Source organism: Mobula hypostoma, chromosome 16 (genome assembly GCF_963921235.1).
Source record: "Mobula hypostoma chromosome 16, sMobHyp1.1, whole genome shotgun sequence".
NCBI lineage: Eukaryota > Metazoa > Chordata > Chondrichthyes > Myliobatiformes > Myliobatidae > Mobula > Mobula hypostoma.
In genome coordinates, this window is record NC_086112.1 from 42572101 (window position 1) to 42592017 (window position 19917).

Sequence of the window (19917 nt, forward strand, 5' to 3'; positions counted from 1 at the left end):
GCTTTACAATTTGACATGAAAATTGGAAAAGTTAATTCTACCAGGAATTGTTATGAGAATTAGAGCTAAGACAGCTCAGTTGGTGGAACAGAAATAAACAGGGTAAGCAACACACATCAAAGTTGCTGGTGAACACAGCAGACCAGGCAGCATCTCTAGGAAGAGGTACAGTCAATGTTTTGGGCAGAGACCCTTCGTCAGGACTAACTGAAAGAAGAGCTAGTAAGAGATTTGGAAGTGGGAGGGGGAGATCCAAAATGATAGAAGACAGGAGGGGGAGGGATGGAGCCAAGCACTGGACAGTTGATTAGCAAAAGGGATATGAGAGGATCATGGGACAGGAGGCACAGGGAGAAAGAAAAGGGGAAGGGGGGAACCCAGAGGATGGGCAAGGGGTATAGTCAGAGGGAGAAAGAGAGAAAAAGTGTATATAAGTAAATACCGGATGGGGTACGAGGGGCATTAGCAGAAGTTTGACAAGTCAATGTTCATGCCATCAGGTTAGAGGCTACCCAGATGGAATACAAGGTGAATGAAAGGCCAAATTTGCATTCAACCAGTGCACATCTCCAGAACTGCTTAGACTCTACCTTATGTATTCAGTAATTCTATTCTCTAGTCTATCTTTCCAAATCCATTATGCAACAGAGGACATGGTCTTCACAAATGCCCACTTAACTATTACTTTGGATAGCATGCTGGGTGAACAGCTACACTTAACAGACTCTTAAAGATGCAGGCCTTTCCAGACCAATGAGCTGCACCACCCAGTAACACTAGCCTAATCACAGGACAAATTACAATAACCAATTTACCTACTCTAAGCAGTCTTTGGACTGTGAGGAACAAAGCACTTGGGAAAACCCATGCACCCCTGGGGAATATGTTCTTAACAGACAGCACTGGAATTAAACTGCAAACTACAGAATGCCCTGAGCCATAATTGTGTTGCGCTAAACCCATATATGAAGAGGAATTTAACAGTAGCCACTAGTTAGGATAACTTAAATTGCAAACACATTATAGCTTGTGTTGATTGGCCAATGGAAAATTGTTGACATCTAGGCCATGAATTCTGCAGGAAGAGCTGCAACCCTATCACAACAGGATCTTACCTTTTAATGTAAATAGTTTAGCTTGCTGCACTGCAACTTCACTGTAGCATTTAATTATAAAACAGATTAGTCCAAGTATGTTAATACTCATATTAATGAGACATTTTATAAACCATTGGTTATAGTGATTAAAAGGACCTCAATGGTGACACCAGGTTCTTGAGCAAGCTAGCATAACATTTAATAATGAATCATTAGTGGAAGACAAATCTTGTGAGCAGAAGCAATTTTATATCATTCCAATTAAAAACAGCTAAACAGAGACAGATGTTTGTCTAGTTTAATTACTAACCAGTCAACTTTTGCTGTCAGTTTCTCATCTGGCAAAAGTATAAGGAATCTATCCTCAAGCAAAATATACACGAGTTTAGTTTACCTAGTTTATTTTAAAAACCATAAAATGTTCCTTACAAAACAAGATTGCATTCTGCACATGTACTGAATGGATCTGGCACATTTAAACTACCAGTACTATTGTCCATAAACAGTGTACATCTTATGTTACCATAGATACAGGAAATACAATAAACCACTGAAACATTTAGAACAAAACAAAGCCCAGAATCCACTCCACTTTTGGAAAATTCGAACTGTCTAAGCTGTAAGGTTCACTAATTAAAACATTACAAATGATCAAAAGCTGAATATAATCATTGCTTCCAGTGTGATCTAAGTAAGCAGAGGAATGTTGGCTCTTCAAACAAAAGCAGTGACAAAAAAAGCAGCGATCCTTCAATCTTCTCCGCTTTGTTTTACAAGAACTGCCCAGAGTACTGCCTCACACTGTGAAAGAAAAGACAGAATTAAGACTTTGGAAGCCATTTACAAGTCCCTCAGCTTACTTTGACCCACACTAACTTAAATGCAAAAGACAAGCCATCAGCCCTTGGTTTAAAGTTTACATCTCCTTACAATCTACTGGTGTAAGGAACTTCATGATAACAGGTCCATACTACACTCAAATTATACCTAATCCTGACCAGAAAACACTATCTGACATTAAAAACAAACTGTGCTCTCACAGCATGCATTTAAAACAATTCACTAGTGCTGGGTCGAAATTTTGATATACTGAACTTCTAAAGGAAATATTTGCCTTCAGAGGTCAATAGCAATATTGCACACCCAATTGTTCACAAATTCAATTCCCCAAAATTGACCCTTTCCACCACCAAAACAAAAACGTTCCCGCTACCAAACTGACCTTTTCTCGTGTGGAGCTGCGGTATCTGAACGCACGGGTCAGCTTAAGGGCGCAAAGCGGCTGCTGTAGCTGCACTGGGGAGAAACCAGGTAAAAAAAAATAAACTAATTTGACCAAACATTTTTGTTTTCAATGAATGTTCGGATGCGAGTGCAGATCAATTCGACCCAGCACTAAAATTTCAGTTAACCAAAGCTTGTGTATATGAAAGGACAGCACAGCAAGATGAACAGAAAATGGTAGTTTGCTGTTGCAGAACTTTTGAGAATTAAACTTATTGGAACAAAAGTTCTTGAGAGGTATGATCTGCGCTATATGGCAGACTGTGATTTGTTGTCAATCCAACTGTCCAAAACAACAAAATCACTAGTCTTCCACACAGAACCAGACCAAATTCCAAGTTGACTGATCTTCTATGCTTACATAGCACAGGCAATGAAATCTCATTGAACATTAACTAGTGATAGCAAATACAATGGGATTCACAAAAAGGCACTTTTACAATTAAACAGCAGATACCATTTGTGGAATTTGTTGCATTAAAGCAGGTCAAATTTAACATTAAAAGCAGAACTAGGAAGGTTCAGAAATTTGAAAAGTGCACAAGTCAGAGTGCAGCATGTTAAGGGCAGAGCATATCATTACTGTTAAACAAACCATTCAATGTTATTAGTTACCTGTTTTGCAGCAAATATTGTGCATTCTGGATCTGGTCCTGTGTGCCTGTAATGGTGATTATGCGATCCTCAGAGCCTTCAAGTGGCTCATCAATCTTGATGGATGCTCCTGATTCATGACGAATCTGTTTAATTCTCTGACCTCCTTTGCCAATTATAGAACCAGCCAACTATTAAAAGTACAAATGAAGTATTCATTATGCAATTTCAGGTCACAACTGTACATAACAGCTCAAAATTTAATTTGTTGCCATCCCAATGTTGAGAAAAATCTCAGAAAACACCAAGTACTATCAAGATCCAGCATCAATATACAGACAATTTTGATCACTCATTGCAGTGGAACCAGAATCCATTGCTTTGACATTAAGACTCACTACCACTGGATTTATTCATCCTCTGCAGGTACATACTACATTTTGAACAATGAACACCCCAGATTACCAATGATACTGAGCTCACACCTAAAGATAAGAACATTCAGGGGCCACAGACTATTTTCTTCTCTTCCAACCTCTCAAAGTTTATTATTAACTGAACACTATCAATTGGGTCAGGGGTAGGAGTGCACAAGAGTAATCTGTGGAATATGACCATTGTTACAATTATCTTACATATTTGAATGATGAACCAACTTTATCAAGGTTAATTTTGCCTTTTAGCCAAAACGGATTTCAAACCTCATGCACGCATTTTCAAGCAATGGAACAATAGAAAGAAGATACAAACAATCTTACATCTTTGGGAATTGTGACTTGTGTAGTGATGATTGGCCCTCCCAAATCTCCATATCCGCCACGGCCACCTGAAGAAAGACAAAGGTCACCTAAATCTTGAACTCTCACTCAAAAAAAAAAATCAAAAATTGAAATCAAACTTACCATATCCGGAACCACCCTGTGCAAGCCGGAGTGGGGGTGGGGGGTGGGGAAGAGAGCAGAAAATAGAAAATTAAGGAATGTTAAGTTCTCAGATTTTACAAATAAGGCACTCAAGACGCATGACAAAATTTTGATTAATCAACAAAGGTGTCACTAAGCAAATAGGGATAACTTGTGAATGTGGAACTGAGCCACAAACTATGCAACATCTGCAATGCCCATCGCTAGAGGAACCCTGTACTGTTGCAGATCTTGTCGAATTCAACAAGGCACAAAAATGTGTCCAGTTCTGGCTGGGTCATGTACAGACTGTCCGTGGACACGCTAAGAAGATTAACCAACTGATTACTCTATCAAGAAGCCCGTTTAATAATTATGTACTTGTTAACTGGCAGTTTGGACAGCTCTTATGATGTTATTAAGTACATATACTATGAACCCAATTGTTCCCATTTCCCTTGTTAAATCTGGTTCAAAACTACAGAAGAACCCTGTTTAAATAGTCATTTACATCTTCTGCCCAACTACAAACTGTCAAATGTTAGATAATTGTTATAAAAATTGAGATATTTACAACTTACCATGCCATCATATCGGTCAGCCATTCTGTTCCTGCCATAGAGAGCAAGGTCACTACAATAAAATAGGAGCTACTTGTAAACACAGTAACTGCCCCAGATCCAGACTACTTTGGCAAGCCAGGATGGATGGTACAGTCTGGTGCTCAAGAAATCTTACATATAGATGTATTTAATTTACTTCAAGCTAAGTCCCTTTAAATTCTCTAGCAAATATTACTCAAACGAGCTGTTAAGACAAAATTTACATCCTGACTGAACTAGACAACTACAGCATGCACAACAGTGCTCAAAGATAGTTTCTACAGACCCTCCAATAGTTTGGTGGAGAACAGAATTAATCTCAGTCTCAGTTATACATTTCAACTAGCAAAAACCCAGTAATTTTAACTGATGCCAAGTATACATCCTGAAAACAATATTCATTCAATGTAACTCTGCTACTCTTCATGCATATGCTTCGTACTGAATAAGTACCAACATCACAAAATTTAAATCAATTACCTTTCACACTAGGCTTCATACCTTGACAACTCAATTCCTCAGGTCAGTAGTTTTATTTAAGAACTTACCCTCTGGGTGGAGGTGGAGGTGGGAGAACACGGCCCCCACCTCTGCCACCTCTTCCTGTGCGTGGCATAGGTGGAGGTCCCCTACGGGTTGGTGGACTCATGTCATCATAAGCATCTCTTCTGGGTGGGGGCATGGGCCTACCACCCCTGTTTGGCATTCCCAAGGGACCCCTACGCTCATATCCAGGTGAAGGGGGATGGGGTCCACCCCTACCACGCATTTGAAAAGGCATTGGACGCCTTCCTCTGTCATCAAACATCATTGTAAAGCCACCATAATCATAAGTTTCGTCATAGAAATTTGGATCATATGGCTGAGCACGTCCTTTGACAGGAGACTTAAAATTAAAAAGAAATTACCGTGAATCACATGTAAAGCTTTAAAATATTTCATTAGTCATGTTGCTAATAAAATTCCAAGTAACATTTTAAACATTCAAGAAGTCACGTTCCCTTGCTGCAACCAAAAAGAACAAGCGGTTAACCAAATCATTAAATTTAAACATTGCCCTGCAGCAAATGCAAAATGGAATAGCACCCACCTCTGCCAATAAGCCCAGTATAATCTTGATGCATTCAACCACTCTATCAGGCTTTCCACCAAGGAGAACTACTCTATCAGTTGAATGAGGGCAACATTCCTGAAACAGTTTAATTGTTGTCTGTGTGCTCTGAAATGAAGGAAATTTTCAATATAAAGATTAGTTTAAAAAAAAGACTGGTTACCAATGACCGTTAATTTAAATACTTACAATAGCGATTACTGAAGTTGGAGAAACAAAAACATCCTAGCTGCTCTTCACAAACCGTGGATATCAGTCATGGCCCTTCACCCTGAAAATCTACTTTCAGAGTAATAATAACTAGTGTTAAATGCAACTTACTTCTCTTAGTTCCTTTATCTTTACTCCTTTGACACCAATAATGCTTCCAGCTTGGCTTTGATGAACCAACATCCTCAGTTCACAGTCAAAGTCTTTTCCTTTATAGTGCTGGTACTGTAAGGTCAAAAGTTTGACAACAGAGCATAAAATTCTTGATCTAGTGTAAAATCAACTGTATTAAATTAAAACACATGGCTCATCTAGCTTAAAGAGCAAAACAAAGCCATGTCCATTTAAACGGGCCGATGCTTTTGTTGATGAACACAACTCACCTCTTCCAAAGTTGGGATGATCTTCGATAATATGTCACCAATTGTCTCAATATCTGCATTTATACTCAATATGCTGCCAATTATTTTTTGAAACCATTAACGATTTAAGGAGGAAGGAAAATAAACAAGTGAGTAAGCCATTCAAAGCACATGGAAACAATTTTAACAATTACTTAAAAATTTATTTTATAGAATATTTAGTAAACCCCATTATAAATATTTACTAATAAACATGCAATAATTAACTAATTAACATTTCAAATTAAATCTTTGTAAAAAAATGGGTAATTGGAAGGGCTCAGATTAAGTGGGCAAGAAAAACGACGAATAGCTGAGAGCAGAAAGTGGAAAATTCATTTTCCCCACCACCAGTAATTTGAGAAACCCCTGGAAATATTAGCAATTTTGGCACACCTTCTCATAGGCAAAAGCAGAAGAGGTATGTGAGTATCATGGAGAACAGTATTAAAAAAGGTATTTGACAGAAATTTGGAGAAAAGTTAAGAAACTAGTCGTGGAAACAGCACTACTATGCCCCTGTAAGAAATTAATACAAAACAAAAGACAAAACAATGAGACAGAACAAATGAAAATTGGGAGTGGGTGACAGAAGTTAGCTTGGAAAACTATGAGAGGTAATGGGTGTGGGGTGGGGTGGAAGGGAGGGAGCAAGGTGGGCCACAAGGACAGTGCAAGATAGGCAGATTTAACAAATGATTAACAATGCAGCAAAAATGCAACACTTGAAGCTGTGCTCCTTCCATTAAAATGAATTAGTGGATTGCTCTGGGTGGGCAACTCACGTAATAAAGACCAGCCACAAAAGACTTAATGGGGAAAATAGACAGAAAAATAACTTGAACAGTACACTTTTCTATAAGGGGCTACTAATTAATAACAACAAATTCAGGTTATAAAAGATACAATTCCTTGTTCTAATCAGGCAGTGAGTCATAAACTGTTGGGACATACCGCTCGGGGCCACTGCTGTCTGGGACTGATACACTGGCATTGTACTGCATTGGTCACAAAGGCGTTCGTGGTTGTTGGCATTGGGCAAGGGCATTCAGTGACGTTCAGGTATTGGTGCCCATTTGGCATTTGAGCACATTATGGGCATAGCCAACCAGGGTATTCAGATGGGTGTTCAAGGGACAGATGGGTCAACGTCATGATGGGCAACGCAGGGAACAAGTCGATCCAGTACAAGGGCAACGGAGATAAATGGCCAAAAAAACAAGGAGAGGGAAGAGGGGGGAAAAGGAGTAAATTTTAATTGAATAATATTATAAAATCTATTCTCATCACTCTATATATAATTAAATATATATATATATCCTTTGTACAGATTTCTGAAGACTCTACACAACAACGGAAGCACTTCATAACTGCACTTAAAAAGTTAACAATATTCCTCATAAATATGGGAAATAACTATATTGAGTAATCAATTCAACAAGACTTTAACATTAAACCTAGCGTCTAATGGGCATCTATTTACTCTAGTTACTCAAATTCTGTTTAGCTTCATTTTTACAAAACATTGCCTCCCGTTATCTATGGAAACAGTTAACACTGTTCTATACCCAATTTCATATCAAGCATTCTTCTTTACATAAAGCAGTCTTTGTCCTTCACGTACATCTGAATAGCTGTTGAAGCAAGAACAGATGGACATCTTTAAAAAAAATTAAGTTCTGACTCTGGGATACTCCGGGTTACACCAACCACCTGCAATGTTTCTCCATTTAATATTTTAGTGCATAAAATTAGGAAATGCTACAATTAAGGAATACTACACAATTATGGACACCTTACAAAACACTCATCTATGATAAAATTTAAAACTGCACCCTAATTTAAAAATGTTCATATATCCTCAATCAGCCCAGACATTGTTAAGAAAACTGTATGGTTCACACGCAATATTACAAATGGCTTTCATAAACCTCCCAGAACATTAACAACTCATTTTAAAATATGTCCAAAATTTATTTGGCTATCTAGCAGCATATTTATGACTTATAACTTGTAGATTTCCACATAATGTATCTAAAAGTAATAGCCTATACTATAGATATATACTCACGTCTGTGCGCAATGACTTGATATTTTTGCCACCTTTCCCAATCACAGCTCCAGCATTCTTTTAAAAACAAAAATAATAGCATCAGCAAATATGGGCACCAACATACTGTTCTAGTAGGAACATCATTAAGCCTACTATAAACAGAAAGATTACATGTACTAGCGATGGGGAAAAAAGCTCATCTTACCTTGCTCTGCAAGAGAAGTCGAAGTTCCACACATTGGTCATTATTCCGAGACCTCTTAAAAGCTTGCTCTCCATCATGGTCCTCAGCAGGACGCTTGCCTGAAAGTTGTGTGTGTTTTTTTAAAAATATCAAGCTTTACTGATTTTTCTGGCACTTAACTTCTTTAGTTTCTGAATTAACTTTCCTAGTTAACAGTTGGCAATTCATTTAATCACCAGTCTTATCAGCACAACTGAAATCTTCAGTAACTAAGCCATGCTACTTACCTTTCATACAAATAAAATTAATCCAAGTAATCTCTAAACAAGAAGTTTCAATTTATAACCAAATTGCAAAACTATGAAGTTGTACAAAGTGGTGACTTAAGTTCTTTACTTTGAACTCTAGGTAACAAAGCACCTATGCAATATAAGTTAGGGCACAAAAGACAGGATCAGCATCTGTGCAGAGTAGAAAAATCAACAAGTTTGAACTGCTCTACAGAAGCTATTAATTCAGATTCTGAAAATTGTACCCTCTTGAAATTTACTTTACTTTACACCCAACTACAATATTTAATTCTCAGAAAAAAATATCAGAAAGGATATACAACTTCTTACACAAGAACAGAGACCAAGCCTTCTGATATGAACCATACACTTATTCGAAAATCTGCTGGATCCTAATTAGTTCAAAAAATTTTCTCCCTGGTAGAGTTGGCAGGTGTAGAAAATGTTAAGGTGGGAGGTAAAAAAACAACAGCACAGCCAAGGGATTTTTAAACAATGACTAGTAAACACGTGGCTTTGTTGAACCACTAACCAATTCGAGTATAAACGGGCAAGCAGAAATACAGGAATTTTGATAAACTGAAAACTGGGTTGTTGGCACTGGTGTACAAGGACAAGCACAAAGGATTTAATGGCTGAGGTACAAATCTCAGGTGGAAGGAACTCAGTGATCACATGCGTGTGGGTAACAGCAGAATTTTAAGATGTATTCCAGGTCATATATATTAGACAAAAACTATAATCACAGAAAAATATGCTTGGATAAGGGATGGAAAAATGACTAAGGATGAATAATGCAGATCACTCAGATGTTACTTGCAAATTGGCCCTGAATGAAGCAGAAACTTCATTGGAGAATACAAGGGCAATTATAGGATGCATGTGAGACATTCAAGCACCCCAAAGACAGGATGAAGTTGTTATTAATGGGATGGGGAAGTCAACTGTCCAAAATCAGAATGAGATGCAAGGAAAGTTTTGTGATCACAGGGAAAACAACTTGTTACCAATACGGCAGCTTCTACTTCATCCATTATAAGCTACCCAAATTCCTCTTACACTGGAGCATGGTGATGCCATTCCTAGCCTCGGCTTTCAGTTAGGTTTTCATTTTAAGAATGGTCTGTAAAACACTGATTAAACTGTACATTTCATCAATCCATTAAAACATACAACATTAAGCACACAATATACAGGACTGATAGAAAACGCAAGCAATATTCAAATGCTAGTTTTTAAATCAGCCCTTAGATCAATAGCTATATAATAAAAAAAAGGAAGAAAAGCAAAACATACAAGAACCAGGGCTAAGACTACTACCGTTGGTCTCTGGGCTGTTATACTTGATATCTTGCTGATCAGTCTCCATTTTAACTGGCAAGAAATGTGATGAATATGCAAGAATGCAGCTAGCCTGTAAGACAAGATGTTTTCCTTCAAGTTATTTTGTAAAACCACAATCCTCATATCAACACCCCTTCACCATTAAGCTTTAAAATACCACAATTTTATAAAAACTTCATGGATGGTCCCAAGCCCAGCTGTGAAAGGGGAGTTGGGCATGTGACTAGAAATCCCGTTCCATAAAAAGCCGCAGGCAAAGAAACGCCAACAGAAGTTTCAAAGACCTTATCTCTGGGAGAGGAAGGATCATCAAAAAGGGGGCTGCATCCGGGGACAACTCCAGTGAGCAGCTGTCAGTGGCCTATACCCCAGTGGGGTTGATGGTCTCTACTAAGCAATCTAAAAACTGCTTTTCCAGAAGTAGCAAACCCATGGAATTCTATGCCCTGGGAAGCAATAGAGGCATTTAAGATATTTTGCAGAACTAAGGAATTACAGAAAGATTTGTAGCACCGAATCCAGTCAAATCAGTCATGACCTTATTGAAAAGAGCAGCAGGCTCAACAGGCCACATGGTCGATTTCCGCTCATTTCTTATGCTTTTTTAAATACATAAAATTGCTCAAAATTTTAGATTCAATTCAAAGAATGCTACAACCACCATGTGGAAAATAATTCTAAACATGCATTCAGAAAAGATGGCTAAATTCTTGAATTGAATGTATTAATGCGAAGACAAATCAGCTAACCCAACTACCTAATGTAGTATCTGCTGTTCAAACATACTATTTGTGAAACAGATTAAACACTCAAATAAGTAGCTGAACATAATAGTATCCGCGATGCACAAAATCGCTGAGCAGCTTTACCAAGTTCATTTTTTTTTCACTACTGTGAATATTATCCAAAAAGAGAGGGCTGACAAATTAAAATATGCTCAGAATTACATGTCACTGTTACAAGGGACACTACAAAAATAAATTCACCACCAAATATTGGATACCGAACAATCCATAAAGCCACTTGGATCATGAGTGTGATTACAATGAATTTTTAAATCTATATGAAATCTAGTTTGCATTAAGGCACCCCCACTGTCATTTTAGTTATTTTCAGCTAATTTGCTAATCGGGATGACAATGCAAGGATACTGCTCCACACCAAAAAAAATCTACTTGAGCTGGAAACCTCTCAAACTAATGAAGAAATGCGTCACTATAAATTTGAGCACTGCACTCCAATTTAACAATAGGCAATGAAACCAGCGCATGATGCAAGTATATCCTTCCAATGTAAAGGTCGTTAGGGCTCTTTCGTTGACGACCTGATAGGACATATTGCCCTAACACTGAGGTTAATCTTTTAGAACAAGGACGTGGACTAAAGCTTGACATACAGCGTCAATACGAACATTAGGAGGACAGTCACTGACGTCATATGCCCAAATTATTCTCTATATTTGCGCTGTAACATCCATACAATCCTTAATCCTTCCCCTGAGCTGTCACGCATTTGTTTTAATGTCTGCACGGAATCCACTAGTGATATGAAACTTCTGCTAATTTACATAGGCCATCAATACGTTACTATTGCAATACCAAGGTAGAAAATGAAGATTAAAAAGACTACGGGATGCTTTGATATACTGCATGTTGAAATTTCCGAAAATCTGAAGGAGCACGTGCGCAAAACAAAACGCGATGGAGAGAGGCGGGTGACGGGTTAAATCAGGCCACTCCGAAGGGCAAGCGGCGTTATCTCAGAACCTGAAATACACTAGGGCCGTCGTCAGAGGCAAGCGACGAACGATCCTTCCGAGGATGGGTTTTACCAAATGGACACGGGAGAAACAACTCTACACCTCGCTGAAGATTGCCGTGGGTCACGATGAAAACACACGCGCCATCTCCGGCCGCACCAGCCTCAACGTGTGTAACGTACCGTCTTAAAATGGCGGCGACTATGAGACAGCGAAATGTGCCGAGCGAGGGATCACTTCCGGCCCGTAAAGCTACCGCCACCTCGCCGTCGACCCACAGCCCGAACCAACCCTCTCCCCCCTGCCCCGGCCCCCTACAACCGCCCAACACCCCGAAGCGGCGAGGCTGCCGAACTCTCCGACCACCCGAACAAGCACCGCTTCTCAAAATGGCGGCCAGGCACTCACACCAGGAGGCTGGCAATCGATTGCCTTTGCCTTGCCCCAGGAGGGCCGATAAACACGCCTGTCGCCATTTACCCCGTGACTTGACAAAGAGGAAGAGTCTAGCAACGATGACGACGGCAGGAGTTTTTTTTAAACCGAGGCCGTAGCCACCAGCCGCTCCAGGCCCGCAGTCCGGGGGACTCTATTGTTTCAAAAGGCTTAGAGTGGGGATTGGACAATTTCAAATTGGTCTTTTTTTAATCCGCACTTCCACCTTTCAAGATGTAGCGCAAGAGCTCGCTAAAACTAAAATGTCTGCCACACCGCCCCCAACTTCTGCATTACCGCTGAAGCGCGTGCCGTTCAGCAGAACTTGGCATAAAATCGCTTTAAATTATAGCGCTGCTCATTTCGTTGAAAGCTTTAAAACGGATCTGTGAGGGGAAACAGCGGCGAACAATTAGAGTACAGCACGCGGATCGGTGCCCTTACTTACCAAAGCTAAACGCTGCGAAAGGAATCCGAGCTCAGCTTTAAACACAAGCGAAGCAAAATGGATCGCTTCGGTGTGGTGGCGAGCGTTTTACCCAGAAGCCCCGGCAGTCGCGCACTGATTGGTCCGGATACAAAGCTTTTTCTTAAACCGATGACGTAACTCGGGACATGGCTCGTTGTTATTCGTTTAGGCGCACGTCAATCAAAACCGTCATCGAGCCCGCACTCTCGTCTCTCTCCCTTTATGAAGTTATTATATAAAATACATGATGTGCGTGCTTTCTTCTATAATTCTTTACATCGTTTACTTCTAAAAAATGCTTATAACTACGATCGTGTTAATAATTGTCTGATGTAAATTCTGTTTCGCATATTTTTGGGAAAGAGCGTACCGTGAAAGAGCTCACGGATGGTAAAGAAAGTAAAGCATCGCGATATTTGGCGGTGCCGCGCGTTTGGCGCGCAATTCGGGGCGTTGCGGTGTGATGGCGGGCGGTTAGTGCAGCCGGAGTGGGAAGCGGAGGACGTGTTGTGGGCATTGGTTGGTAGCAACCTTTGTATCTGCTTTTTGCTGGTCATTGTAGGAAATATCGCGCTAATGATTTTATCTAAAGGCCCTTAATAAGTAACTTTGTTCCCATAGACTATATCACTGCTTTGGTTTAAATACAATAGCAATATTTCAAACTCAGCCTGTTAAGGTTTGGTATATTTTTTGTGCCCCGTGTCTTCAGCTGCTCCTGATTTTTAACGTTTCCGTATGAAGCAATATAAAAAATAACTTTTGGAAAGCATACGGCAACGGGGCGGAGTCAGTGGAGAGAGAAATTATTATATAAACAAAGTGTCAGGTCTTTGACCTTCCACCAGAACCATCGACCTGAAACTTTTCTACTCCAGAGACAATGTGACAGACTCGATGGTTTCCAGCGTATTTTGTCTTTATTGATACTGGAATATTTAGTTAATGTTTATAATTGTGCACTAGATGAAATAATGAATTTTCTTCAAAGAAAGAGGGAAATGTATGAAATGTCACTTGTCTGTAGCTAGAAAACATGATAATAATCAAATAGCAATATTATGGGGAAAGCTTTTGAGGGTCTTGTAGTACATATAGTTTGCATTGAATGCATCAGGGTAATCTAGGGCTAATCTTTGCATTTATTAAATCCACTGTATAGAAAGTTAATAAAAGATATTGAGGGTATGGTAGATCAATATAGAAACAACATCTTCGTGATGTGTTGGTAAGACCAACTAAAAGTCAGTTGTATTAGTATTACATTGGAGTAAAGAGAATTATAGAGGCATGAGGGAGGGGCTGGTTGAAGTTGTTTGCAAAGGGATAATGGCAGAATAGCAATGGCTGGTGTTTCTGGAAGCAGTTTGGAAGGCGTGAAATAGATACATCCCAAAACAGAAGTAGTCCTGCTGAAGGTTCTTGGCCTGAAACATTGACTGCTCTTTTCCATAGATGCTACCTGGCCTTCTGAGTTCCTCCAGCATTTTGTGTGTGTTGCTTGAAGTATTCTAAAGGCAGGATATGGCTGACAAGGGAAGTCAAAGAACATAAAAGCAAAAGAGAGAATATATGATTGAGCAAAAATTAATGGGATATTAGGGGATTAAGATGTTTTTAGACACCAACAGAAGGCAACTAAAAGAGCCATAAGGAGGGAGAAGATGAAAGATAAAGGCAAGCTAGCCAATAATATCAAAAACGATACCAAATATATGAAGAATCAAAAAAAGGCGACATATAAGGTGGCTGGAGAGGTAGCAACGGCGAAAAGGAAATGGAGGACGAACTGAATAAGTACTTTGCATCATTCTGCACGGTGGAAGACACTAGCAGTATACCGTAAGTTCAAGAGTGTCAGGGCAGAAGTGAGTGCAGTAGCTCTTGCTGTGGAGTGGGTGCTTGGGAGGCCTGAAGGTAGATAAGTGACCTGGACCAGATGGACTACACCACAGGGTTCTGAACAAGGCAGCTGAAGAGATTGTGGAGGCATTAATGGTGATCTTCCAAGAATCACTAGATTCTGGTACAGTCTTGAGGACTGGAAAATTGCAAATATCACTCCACTTTTAAGGAAGGGAGGGAGGCTGAAGAGAAGAAATTATAGGCCAGTTAGCCTGACCTCAGTGGTTGAAAAGATGTTGGAATCAATTGTTAAGTGTGAGGTCTTGGGGTACTTGGAGGCTCATGATAAAATGGGCCAAAGCCAGCATTGTTTCTTTGAGGGACTTAGTCCTTGTGTGGACTTCCCTAAAGGTTAACTTGCAAATTGAGTTGATGGTCAAGAAGGAAATGTTAGCATTCATTTCAAGAGGACTAGAATGTAAAAGCAAGGATGTAGTGCTGAGGGTTTATAATGCATTGGCAAGCTTTCACTTGGAGTATCATGAGCAGTTTTGAGCCCTTTATCTAAGAAAGGATGTGCTGACACGGGAGAGGGTTCACAGGAGAATGATTCCTGGAATGAAAGGGTTATCGTATGATGAGTGATGTTTTTGCATCTGTACTCACTGGAATTTAGAAGAAGGAGTATCTCATTGAAATCTAGCGATTGTTGAAAGGTCTAGATGGAATGGATGTGGAGAGGATGTTTCCAATAGTGGGGGAATCTAGGACCAGATGGTATAGTCTCAAAATAGAGGGACATCCATTTAGAACGGAGAAGAGGAGGAATTTCTTTAGACAGGTGGTGGTGAATCTGCACTTCATTGCCACAGGTGGCTTGGGGGCCAGATTATTAGGTGTATTTAAGGTGGAAGTTGATAAGCTCTTGATTAGCAAAGGTGTGAAAGGTTATGGGGGGGAAGGCAGGAGAATGGGGTTGAAAGGGAAAGTAGATCAGCTATGATGAAATAGCAGAGCAGACGCAATGAGCCGAATGGCCTAATTCTGCTCTTATGTCATTTGATGGTATTAAATGTAACGTTAAATTGATAGCTTTTCTGCACTGAATGTCAAAAAGGTTCTGTAAATAAACTGCCACTTTAGTGATGTTTATTTTCGTCCTGGCAATCACTAATCTACAAAGAAAATACATAGGTGATAACTGCGATCTGCTTCATGAGGATAACTTGATTCTTCCCATAAATCCAGTTATCAAATGTGTTTGGAGTGAAGAGGGAGAGGATGTCATATTATGGCAATAAATTAATAAGAATATGAGAATAAGTTAAATATTCTAGCAGACACCAGGATGTTCCATTGCACGACTGGAAAATGTTAATAGTGATCAGCGCACTAACAATTACCCCACCTGTGGCAAAAGTCACCAAATGTTTTAGGAGAAATTGTAAACAAAATACAACTGAACAAAACAAAGGAAACTGCCAAGGATGATGATAGAAATAATAACTTAAATTAACCAAGATGTCATAAACTTGGAAACAGTACAAAGATTGTGATATTAATTGGAGATATTTAAGGAATTTAAATCTCTGCTGTATTTGTATAGCCAAAGTGAGGCCATCAGTATGGTGCTGGTGAGTAAGTATCTATTATAAGTTATACTTTCTTTAGGTGGGTGGGAGAAGAATTGGGAATACATCTGTGGGCATATAAGAGAGTAGGCTGTAGGGAAGTTAATACAGGAATGGGATTGCACTGCAATATGGAATGGACTAAAATAGCTACCTCCTATATAACAAGAATACAATAAAAAGTTGGTATTTATTTAGTGTTTATTTTTAATTTCAGTGCTCCAAAACAATTTATAAAATACTTTTGAAATGCAATCTCTATTTCATTTTGAAAATATTTCCACTTTGAACTGTCAAATGTTACTTTGTGTAATGTGCAACGTAATGAACATCAATTTCAGAAACCACACTATATTGGTGACCCATTAAGCTATTAAAATGCAGCTACTAGTAGTAATATCAGTAAAGTTTTTTGTGATTCTTCAGGTCTCGTGGATTTTAAGAACATGAAGTTCAAGATAGAAAATTGAAATGATTTCTGCAAGAGTAGAAACATGGCTGGAAGCAACATGGCATGTCAAAGTTCCTTCGCATTGGCTTCAAGCATGCTTAGATTGGATTCAACAAGAGAACCAAGGTACTAATTTAACACAGGCCGTTATCAATAAACAAGTATTTGAGCAATGGCTTCTTACTGACCTCAGGGATCTGGACTACCAAATTTTGCCAGATGGAATCTCAGAAATGCATAAAAGTGAGCTCAGTGGATTTTACTGTTTGCAAGTTGATTCATTGGTTGATGTCAGTCAACCTGCATACAGCCAGCTGCAAAAAGTTAGGGGTAAGGACATCACTAATGAACAAGTAACTTCAACAGAAATATCTCAGAGATCTTGGGAAGCCAAACCAACTAGAATGTTAATGTTGCAATTAACTGATGGAGTCCAGGAGCTCCAAGCAATGGAATACCAACCTGTAACTGCTCTTCATTGCAACCTATCACCGGGCACAAAAATCTTGTTGCTGGGTAATATTGCTTGCCGATTAGGAGTCCTGCTGCTGAAACCTGAAAATGTGAGGGTCCTTGGGGGTGAAGTGGAGACCCTTGTGGAAGAAAATTCCAAAGAGAGAATACTTGCAAGGTTAATTGGAGAATCAGATGATGCTGCTGTAACAAGAATGAATAGTAATGGTCAACCTATTGTTGAAAGGACTAATGGGATGCCACTACTGCTGGAACCTTCCGATGATGAGCTATTAGCTGGCTTTGATGATGATGATCTGTTTTTGGACCCCAATTTGGATTCTGAAAGTGGATATGGTAGTAAGACAGGCAATTTGAGCAGTGTCTCAGATAGTATACAGCACCCAATCAGTGCTCTGGATGATCAAGAGCAACACAGGGAGTGCCAGTCATCACAAATGTCCAGAGAATTTCGAAGCGAAGATTTACAAGACAATGTTGATGAAGATTTTGATGAGTTTCCCTTGGATGAACTTGATGATGATTTGTTTACTACGGAAATGGAGCCAACTGGAGAAATAAATAAATCCCCTAAATCTCACATATTGTTAGCAGGGGAATTGCAGAGAAGTAATAAAAGATGCATTGAATTTGTGGGAGAAAATAGCAAATCTAGCCTATGTCAAGAGCCAAGTGTAAAAGCTGTTGATATCTGTTCTGACCAGAGGTTACAAAGCCATCTTAAACATTTTACAAGCAGTAGATATACTGAAAATGCAGAGGAGTGTTCCATGCTAGGTAATTTAAATACTCAAAATTCACACTGTTTACTAAGAAAATCAGGCATTAACTCTGTGGATAGAAATATAAATATTGCCACTATGGAACAAGAATATAAACAGCATGTGGTATGTGACCTCCCTGACAAGAGACTATTTCATGTCACTAATTCTGAAAATGTGTATGTTACATCTGAATTAATTAGAAAATCTTCCAGCAGTGGAGATAGTAGTAAACAAACTTGTGAGCAAATAGGCAACTCAAAAGGAACAAGATATCACAGTGGTTCAATAGAATTGAAATCTCCACCATTTACATATCTAAAAATTCTTTTGGATAAGAAGCCTGATGTAAAAACTGTGGTACAAATCAAAGGCTTCATTGTTACATTACTTGACAAACTTACAAGTAATAGTGGTCTTTGGAGCATCAGAGCTAAAATATCAGATGGTACTGCCTACATGGATGTGGAACTTGAGGATGACATTTTAAGAAATCTAATTGGTTTCTCAGTAGATGAAATGAGAGTCTCAATAAAATGCCCCAACAAACAGAAAGAAGTGACTGCAGGGTTGCAGAAATGCCAACAGGAGTTGGTGGACCTTTGTTGTCTGATGACCATTGAATTTAATCCAATTCTTACTACTGCTAGAATTGTGACTCTCCATGAAGTAAGTGTAGATGATCTACAAGCATTGAAACATCGTGTACACAAAGAAAAGATTGTTAGATAGTTAACTAACTGGTGATATTGCCATATGTTCTCTCATGACGTGTTTAATCAAATGAAAATTAAATGTTTTTATGTTATTTGTGAAACTTACTATAAGGAATAAACTTTTCTAAAAAATACTTCAAATTTCTTCAGTTTTAAACTTCTAGCAGAATGAATTATCTTTGTGTTTATTTGTAGTTTTTTGCCAAATGTAAGAAGACTAAAGTAATAGAAATTTTCAAATAATAGAAAGAAAATTCTGTTTGTTTTTGTCATAGAGTAATAAAGCCGGGAAACAGGCTCTTTGGCCTGCCTGATCCATGGTGACCACAGCTTCCTCCCTGGTAGTTCCAGTGGCCTGCATTCTGCCCGTAACCCTACAAGCCCCTCCTCTCCATATACCTATACAAATGCCTCTTAAGTGTTGTAATTGTATCTGCTCAACCGCTTCCTTTGGCATCTCATTTTGGTACTGTCTATCCTCTGTGTAAAGATGTTACCTCTCAGGTTTCTTAAATCTTTCCCTTCTTGTTCCACTTAGTTTAGGATTTAGAACTATGAAAATGGACAAGGGAGAGCCAGTGGATGTAGTGTACCTGGACTTTCAGAAAGCCTTTGATAAGGTCCCACATAGGAGATTAGTGGGCAAAATTAGAGCACCTGGTATTGGGGGTAGTGTACTGACATGGATAGAAAATTGGTTGGCGGACAGGAAACAGAATAGGGATTAACGGGCCCCTTTCAGAATGGCAGGGGGTGACTAGTGGGGTACAGCAAGGCTCGGTGCTGGGACCGCAGCTATTTACAATATACATTAATAATTTAGATGAAGGGATTAAAAGTAACATTAGCAAATTTACAGATGACACGAAGCTGGGTGGCAGTGTGAAATGTGCGGAGGGTGTTGAGATAATGCAGGATGACTTGGACAGGTTGGGTGAGTGGGCAGATGCAGTTTAATGTGTATAAATGTGAGGTTATCCACTTTGGTGGCAAGAACAGGAAGGCAGATTACTATTTGAATGGTGTCAAGTTAGGAAAAGGGGAAGTACAACGAGATCTAGGTGTACATCAGTCACTGAAAGCAAGCATGCAGGTAAAGCAGGCATTGAAGAAAGCTAATGACATGTTGGTCTTCATAACAAGAGGAATTGAGTATAGGAGCAAAGAGGTCCTTCTGCAGTTGTACAGGGCCCTGGTGAGACCACACCTGGAGTATTGTGTACAGTTTTGGTCTCCAAATTTGAGGAAGGACATTCTTGCTATTGAGGGAGTGCAGCGTAGGTTCACGAGGTTAATTCCCGGGA

At 39.3% G+C, this 19917-nt stretch overlaps 2 protein-coding genes across 9 annotated transcripts; one reads left to right on the forward strand and one right to left on the reverse strand.

Moving 5' to 3' along the window:
• Nucleotides 1-1481: 1481 nt before the first annotated feature.
• Nucleotides 1482-12840, reverse strand: hnrnpk (heterogeneous nuclear ribonucleoprotein K). Of its 5 annotated transcripts, none has more exons than XM_063068819.1 (15): nucleotides 12715-12840; nucleotides 10049-10142; nucleotides 8460-8557; nucleotides 8273-8329; nucleotides 7156-7199; nucleotides 6184-6256; nucleotides 5912-6025; nucleotides 5570-5698; nucleotides 5028-5365; nucleotides 4459-4510; nucleotides 3878-3893; nucleotides 3734-3801; nucleotides 2997-3166; nucleotides 2320-2393; nucleotides 1482-1898 (listed from the first exon to the last, which is right to left on the reverse strand). In XM_063068819.1, exons 2-14 carry the CDS (start codon nucleotides 10095-10097, stop codon nucleotides 2363-2365), a joined length of 1239 nt encoding a protein of 412 aa, XP_062924889.1. In that variant the 5' UTR covers nucleotides 10098-10142; nucleotides 12715-12840; the 3' UTR covers nucleotides 1482-1898; nucleotides 2320-2362. The 5 variants fall into 5 exon arrangements, with proteins under 5 accessions (XP_062924889.1, XP_062924888.1, XP_062924886.1 ...); XM_063068818.1 differs by having other exon boundaries at nucleotides 5912-6034; XM_063068816.1 differs by having other exon boundaries at nucleotides 10025-10142.
• An 8-nt stretch (nucleotides 12841-12848) lies between these two features.
• On the forward strand, nucleotides 12849-18747 carry rmi1 (RMI1, RecQ mediated genome instability 1, homolog (S. cerevisiae)). 4 transcript variants are annotated; one of them, XM_063068814.1, is made up of 2 exons: nucleotides 12849-12984; nucleotides 16638-18747. In XM_063068814.1, the coding sequence occupies exon 2, from the start codon at nucleotides 16683-16685 to the stop codon at nucleotides 18627-18629; it is 1947 nt and encodes a 648-aa protein (XP_062924884.1). In that variant the 5' UTR covers nucleotides 12849-12984; nucleotides 16638-16682; the 3' UTR covers nucleotides 18630-18747. The 4 variants fall into 4 exon arrangements, with proteins under 4 accessions (XP_062924884.1, XP_062924881.1, XP_062924882.1 ...); XM_063068811.1 differs by lacking the exon at nucleotides 12849-12984 and adding an exon at nucleotides 13182-13254; XM_063068812.1 differs by lacking the exon at nucleotides 12849-12984 and adding an exon at nucleotides 13229-13254 and having other exon boundaries at nucleotides 16620-18747.
• Nucleotides 18748-19917: the final 1170 nt, after the last annotated feature.